A 7,706-nucleotide genomic window follows, 5' to 3' on the forward strand; every position below is an offset into this window, starting at 1 on the left:
GACAGCAATAAAATACTATATCCACAAAGATGTAAAAGACAAAAATGGCTTTCATGCCAAATTTTATTTCTTTCTTAATGACCATGCAATTCTAACTTACCATAGGCCAGCAGTCGCATAGAAGGTGCTGGCTCATCTGGATTAATAGTCTTCAAACCCTCATTGGCTTTTCTAAAATAAAACCACACAGATAATTTTTTTAAAAAGAAAAAGTAGTATATCAGGCAGAGATTGTAGCCAACAATCCAGACACTTAATAAGGCTTTTGATAAAGCTATACTCTAAATCCAAAATCCATTAAAAAACAAAACAGCAAATTTGCAATTAACCTAAAATCAACCAAAATTTCCAACCCACTTTTACTTTTTATCTAATCTTCACATAAAAGAGAAAAACAAGAAAAATATAAGTAAACAAGACATCAGGAAAAAAGCAATACTTCTGACTACTTCCTGAGATTAGTAAATACTTAGTTCAATATCCTATGGTGATCAGAGGAGTGGCGGCATGAGAGAGGACCTTGGTCTCTCCCCCTGAAACTTTAACAAGTTGATCAACTATAACTCAACAAAGGCCTCCCTGCTCAATATAGAGGCACGCCTGCAGGATCCACACATTGAAGCACATAAAGGTGGGAAAACGGAACAAATGGGAAGGCGAGAAGGGAGGAGAGCTCAGATGGCCATGGGTGCACCCTGCAGTGGGGAGCTCCAGGCCCCAGCCCTCTTGGCCAGGAGAGGGGAGGAAACCAGCAATAGCCGGCAATTCCTTCCTTCCTTCGGCTGGGAGGAACAGGGAGTGAGCACTGCTTCAGGAGTGAGTGGTGTAAACTGGTACAGCCACTATGGGAAACAGTCTGGTGATTCCTCAAAAAATTAAGAGTAGAGTTACCATATGACCTAGCAATCCCTCTCCTGGGTATATACCCGAAAAACTCGAAAATATGTATTCACAAAGATATATCCACCCCTAAGTTCATTGCAGCATTCTTCATAGTGGCCAAGACATAGAGACAACCAAAGTGTCCTTCAATAGATGACTGATAAAGAAGATGTGGTACATATGCACAATGTAATACTATTCAGCCATAAGAAAAGATGAAATACTGCCATTGTGACAGCATAGATAGACCTTGAGACTATTACACTAAATGAGTCATTCAGAAAAAGCTAAGAACCATCTGATTTCCCTCATATGTGGGATATAAAACTGAAACTCGTGGACACAAAGAGCAATGTGGTGGTTGCCAGAGGGAAGGGGGTGAGAGGGGATGGAGGGTTAAGGGGGACTAATATCTGGTGACAGAAAATGATTTGACTTTGGGTGGTGGACACACAGGGCAATATACAGATTTTGAATCAGAAATGTACACTTGAAATCTATATGATCCTATTAAGCAATGTCAACCCCCCCAAAATTTAAAAAATATATATCCTATGGCATTTACCACTCTGAATTTTTTTTAAATTTTTTTGGTTTTTTTTTTTTTTTTAGAGAGAGAAAGAGAGAAATGTCAATGAGAGAGAATCATCAATCAGCTGCCTCCTGCACATCCCCTACTGGTAAGCAAGCCAGAAATCCAGGCATGTGCCCTGATGAGGAATTGGAACCGGTGACCTCCCATGTACAGGAGGATGCTCAACCAACTCCGTGACACCATCCAGGGCTGTCACTGAAATTTTTCCTTTTCCCAGAGAGATACATCTTCAACCCCACTGTGATGGTACTTCCTTATATCTTCCACCTGGCTACACTTATTCTGCCACCCTCCCTTCTAGTTTCCACTCTATAGAACCTCACTTGTATTCAAACTTCACAGTCTATTTCAGGCAGGAATTTCTCAAAGAAACCGTCTTTACCAATGATTGGTAATCATTATTTCTCCTTTCTCTTAAATCCTATAATAATGATGGTCTAAACTCCTATATGGGTATCTAAACATATGGTTGTCTGATTCTAAAATATTTACATATTTGATTCATACCCCCCCCATACAGGCTTCAGGGGAAAAATAATCAGGGGGGAACATAATGCTACCATCAAAAAATAAACTAAATGAATACCTGAATGAAAGATTAGGAAATTGCTTACCAAGAAATGATCCTTAGAGGGATCACATCTGTGCTTCTGCTGTGGACAATTCACAAACTTTCCCTGTTCCCCACACAAATGTGTGAGGAATGCAAGGTGTGGCTGGTCAGTTCCACTGTGGTCACTATTACTAACCTTTGTTGGCTACAATCTCTGCGACAATGATCCTGACTCAAAGGATACTTAAATTATATTTATTATAAATATCATTAAATTAAAGGCAATGCAGAGGTCAACCAAAATAGTAATAAGCAGAACGAAAAAGAGTCTTTTGTTTTTCTAGACTCAAAAGAAACAATTTGCCATTTCATTCTCCATTTGGTAGGATCATGAGCCAATGACTGCCGACCTCTTTCTCTGGAGTAGTAACCAACTAAAATGCCCAATTTTCCTGAACAACAAACTTATGTGTCACAGGAATGTTGTTAAAGGCTAATTAAAGCTTAGAAACATAGCAGCAATACTCTCCATCAACAAATGAATAGTGTAATGGTATAAAAGAATCGATCAACTTTGGAGGATTTTTGTTTTATATAAATTGCTCAGTAATGAATAAAAGATTTTTGCTATCTGGAATAGCAAAGTACTACGCCAAATATATTAAATATATAAACTCAGAAGTTAATAAACTTCCTCATTCTATATTACAAGTTTGTGGGAGGAAAGGTCCATGGCACTGACAGTTCTCCATGTTAAGATTAGGAAGTGAGAAAGTACGAAACACCACCCGTTTCCGTGTTCCTGACAAAACACACGACTGATGGTGTAAGGGACAATGTTCTTATTACGACCATTGTACTGAAGTGGAAAATTCTTTGTCTTCATTTATGATAGTTTCCAAGAACAAAAAAGAAAAAGCCCGATTTTAAAAATATAAACTTTGAAAAACTACTGATAAATCATTCTATCTTTCTCCTTTGTTCTGATTCTTTTTTTTTATACGTGTGTGTAAGAGAGGGACCGTACAAAGGAATATGCATATAAATTAAATACATGATTGTAGAAATTTTAAAAAAATTTCTTAAGAAATTATAGTAATGATTGTCAACTTATTTTATAAATGAAAAATTTTCTCAAATTACCAAATATTTATGGTATTAGCATTATAAGACAAAATTGAATTAAACTACAAAAACTTCAATCAAGCCAAAAAAAATTCGAATGTAGGTTTTAGGCAATGTACAGGACCATAACTTGGATTTTTTTTTTAAAAAATTAAGATAGAAAGGGCTGCCACTTGTAGCCAATTTTCGCAGTGCAACTCTTTGCTAGGCTGAAAGTTAGAATTCATTCACTCAAGATGAAGTACTGTTCTGAAGACCTGACCATAAAATAAACTTAGGTAGACTGCAATGATAAATATTTTGATTCAAGTCCATAAATGTAAAAAGAACACTGGTGCAAACTCTCCACATTTTCATTTTGGCATCAACTTCAGATAACAAAAATTTGATGACGTACTTTAAATTTAAATGTTCAAAATGCACTCTGGCAATGGAACACTTAAAATATTGATTAAGCCAAAGTTACGATATTTGAAGATAGTGTAGCATAAGAGAATTTAAATGCATCTATATAAATGTTAGCCATGAATAAAGGTATCCTATTAATTCTCAAACTTGTTTTAACACATAACTACATAACATCCAACATTTCTAAAATCTTCTAGGAAGATACTGTACAAAATTCCAAAGGCTTGCTAAAGATGCATTCCAAAGGCTCCTGCTAATACAGGCTTGTTCTAATATCTTATTTGCAAATTTCCAAAGGTTCTTTTGGAGCAGTAAACATGCTTTTTCTGGAAGGCCAAAGAGGCTTCTCTGAACTTGCTGGCATGAGAGCCTGCAGATTGACAGCCATAATTCCTTCTGCATGTGGCCCTATTCCCTCACTACCCTCATTAAAATGTCAACCAATGTTCAGTGGGTAGCCCTTCGGAACCAAAGGTTAGTACCAATAAAGAGTTGCATGTCAGCCTGGCCAGTGTGGCTCACTGGTTGAAACGTTTACCTATGAACCAGGAGGTCACAGTTTGATTCCTGGTCAGGGCACATGCCGGGTTATGGGCTCGATCCCCAGTATGGGGAGTGCAGGAGACAGCCAATCAATGATTCTCTCTCATCACTGATGTTTCTATCTCTCTCTCCCTCTCCCTTCCTCTCTCTGAAACCAATAAAAACATTTTTTTTTAAAGTTGCATTTCAGGTGGGAACTGTGAAGAAATAAGAAGATACCCTGAGTCCTAAATGCTTACTAAATCCATGTCTTAAACTGTGAAAATCTATTCAAAGTTTTGCTTCAACATTAGAATCATTGTATGTGAAAATGCAAAACCAACATGAGGCAAAGATGTTGCTGACAGGAAACCCAGAGCAGCCTTTGACGCTGAGGTCTGAAGAGAACGGTGCCCAGGCAAAGAGGAAAGGGCCATCGGCCTCCGCACTACTGTAATCACAGGGTGCTCTGCTGGGTCCGGAGCACGGGCAGGCTCCAGGCACTGACCAAAAGGGACATGTCCACTGACATAAAAGAACAGGGGCCAGAAAAGGTTTGGAAGCCACACACATGCCTTCTGAGGACTAGATGAAGAAATGAGGAACATTTAGCTGTGAAAGAGACAACCACCAGGAGACAGAGATTTCATTTGACTGTATGTTTCCTGAGTGGGGCAGAGGTTAGAAAGAGGGAGATTTGGATTACCTTAATAATATTCTATTGTTGCCCTAACCGGTTTGGCTCAGTGGATAGAGCGTCAGTCTGTGGACTCAGGGTCCCAGGTTCGATTCCAGTCAAGGGCATGTACCTGGGTTGCGGGCACATCCCCAGTGGAGAGTGTGCAGGAGGCAGCTGATCGATGTTTCTAGCTCTCTATCCCTTCTCCCTTCCTCTCTGTAAAAAATCAATAAAATATATTTTTAAAAAATAATAATATTCTATTGTTAAAATGCTCCATACAACCACAGATTAATGTTGATCTGTTGAGGATAATGTATTCCTGTGGAAACATAAATTTTATCCTTGACAGCTGTTGGTTGCTTTTTAATATTTCCATGAACTAATGGAAATTTCATATTTAAATCTTTTCTAAGATATGACTTTTGCTTGTTAAGCAATGGCTTCATGGTTTTCAATTTGTAATTTAAATTGCTTCATTATTAAATTTCAATATCTGTTGTTTAAAGCAACCAGTAAACAATATTGAAAGCTTAGCATATTGGCAAGAACAGATTACCAGAAGTTATTATAAGAGATATTGTTGAGGTTCTGTCTTGGTTACACCCATGAAATTCATGGAGTGGCTTAACTATCTCATGTGCCAAAAGGGAAAGAGTACATTTATCATTCTACTAAACTTTACTACATAATCAAAGCCAATCTCATGACTGCCTGAAAGAAAACATGATTCTAAGTTCATGCTGTGTTTCAAATCAGTGGTTTCATGTGACGGCCTCATGAATCCTAGATGACCTACTTTCTGGCCTAAAGTTCCCTAAAGGGGAACTCATGCCCATAGCTTTTTTTTTCAAATGTGTTTTTCTATTACAGATATGAAATCTGACTATCACAAAATGAACCCTTATTTTCCCTAATACAATCAAAATAATGGTAGGCATAATCTCTATAAGAATTATTTATTTTAGTTGGTGGCAAAGGGAAGCTGGTATAAATTCTAATGTGAAACAGTTTTTGTTGTTGTTTCAATGACTATTTCTCTAGCTTATTTTTCTTTATAGCAGTTATCTTCTAATATACAATGAATTACTCATTCATTTGTTGCCTCTTTCCATTATAATATAACCTCCACGAGGACAGAAACTGTCTTTTAATCATGATGTATTATTCCCAGTGCCTAGAATAATGCCTGACATTGAGTAAATTCTCAAAAAATATTTTTTGAATGAGTGAATGAAGCTAAAATACTCAATATTTTCAGGTTAGAAATGTTCTAATCCTTTGGCTACAAACTGTGCAGGAAGGCATGGATCTTCAAAAACCACACTGCATTAATGTTTCAAATTACTAAAACATAATTCAAATTAACTGGGGGAAAAAAGATAAACAAATGTTTCACTTACTTTAAAAGTCTATAATATGCAAACCGAAACATTTCTTGGATAAGGACTGAGGCTAACACTCCAAAGATCAGCAGATATTTCTCTATTGGTCCATCTCTGTTGTCAGTAATGGCTCTTGCCACGAACCAGACAAGGGAGGAAAGCAGTAGAGATATCAACCAGAAGAAAGCTCTGAAATTAGGGGGGGGCGGGGAGAGAAGTCACACGTAAGCATAAGTACAGGATTAATTTTTTTAAAAAATAATTACGTGCTCGTAAAGTGATGTTCTGGATCCACTGTTCTTAATCAGTGGGTCAGTGGTGCATCTCCTCTGTTGAGATGAACATGTGATCCAAAAGGAACTTAGGATTTTTCCTAACAATCACTCGTTTTCAGTGGCCCTGCTATTTATTAAGTACATCTGCAGACTAGCTGCCAAGCACTGTCTAGCTGGAAATATTTGTTATTCCTCCTAAGTAATGCCTTGCTCATTGATGTGCAAATATGTCTTTCCCAGAAAAAAAAAAATGTCTATCTCTATTAATAGAGTGATTGGTATAAAATCCAGAAGTTGAAAGTCTGCGCTCTGATCTAGATCAGTTTCCCAGGCCTGGTTTTTGCAACATTCCTGTGGGCTCTAACGATTATAACAAGCTTTACAAACCCTCTGCCCGGTCTCTATCACTTTTTAAATGATAGTGTGATGCAGCACTCTCAACACAGCTGTGAGAGGTGAAGAGACTCAGAAAAAGTGCGCATCCCTGGCCTAGCCTGGCTGTTTCTCCCGGTGCCGAGCGAGTGAGTGAGACTCAAGTGTGTAGGGTACGAGGGAGCCTCAGCAAGAGCCGCCGGACAGAGGAAAACCGGGCTGTGACCATAGTCGCCGCCAGAGTTCGGTGTTGACCAAGCTCCGGCGAAGAGGAGCACTGACAGGTGCTTCTGTGTTGGTGCAGGTTGGGTCCCGCCCCCTGGACATTCCCATTCAGCGGACCTGGGGTAGGGGCCGGGCATCGAGATGTTTGAAAGCACCAGATGCCCGGGCTCTTAACCCCTTTGGGATGACAAAATCTGAAGTTGACTTGGGACGCCCGTCTGCAGAAAAATAAAAGATGCGTATTTGAACGTATCCACATTTTTTTCATGCAATGTAAGTGGTTTCACGACTCACTACAGCCCACCCACGGGCCCTAAGCAAAAACTCAGGAGCCCAGTCTCAGGGTGTTTGAGACCCACAGTGTGAGCTCCTTCCCCCGAGCCCGCCCTCGGGGGTCGGGAGTTCCCGTGCCTCTGCTGCCGACCCTCGGAGGCGGGTCTCGGCTCTCCCCGCCTCAATCCTGTCCCCCTTCAAAGCCCAAGGTCGAGCCGTGTGGTGGGGAAGCCTGGGTTCGGAACCCCCCGCGGGGAAGGGGAGCCCCGGTTCCGGGTTTCCCAGCGCAACCGCCTCACCCGACGATGAGGAAGATGATGCGCAACGGGTCCGTGGCGATAGTGAAGATGTAGAGGGCGAGCGCGGGCCCGAAGGCGATGAAGGCGCAGCCGAAGAACACAGCCGCCGTCAT

At 40.0% G+C, this 7,706-nt stretch overlaps 1 protein-coding gene across 2 annotated transcripts in view; it reads right to left on the reverse strand.

The window, feature by feature from the left end:
* The window catches only part of APH1B (aph-1 homolog B, gamma-secretase subunit), a 38,326-nt gene extending 30,620 nt beyond the window's left edge, over positions 1 to 7,706 (reverse strand). Inside the window, exons 1-3 of one of the 2 annotated variants that reach the window (XM_070421404.1) lie at positions 7,594 to 7,706; positions 6,168 to 6,338; positions 101 to 171 (exon numbers count right to left, since the gene is read on the reverse strand). In XM_070421404.1, coding sequence (XP_070277505.1) covers positions 101 to 171; positions 6,168 to 6,338; positions 7,594 to 7,706 — 355 coding nt within the window. The remainder of the gene's footprint in view (positions 1 to 100; positions 172 to 6,167; positions 6,339 to 7,593) is intronic. The other variant, XM_070421409.1, reaches the window with a different exon arrangement.

This window comes from Myotis yumanensis, unplaced genomic scaffold (genome assembly GCF_028538775.1).
Source record: "Myotis yumanensis isolate MYYU_CA2020_CCGP unplaced genomic scaffold, mMyoYum1.0.hap1 SCAF_1, whole genome shotgun sequence".
Classification (NCBI taxonomy): Eukaryota; Metazoa; Chordata; class Mammalia; order Chiroptera; family Vespertilionidae; genus Myotis; species Myotis yumanensis.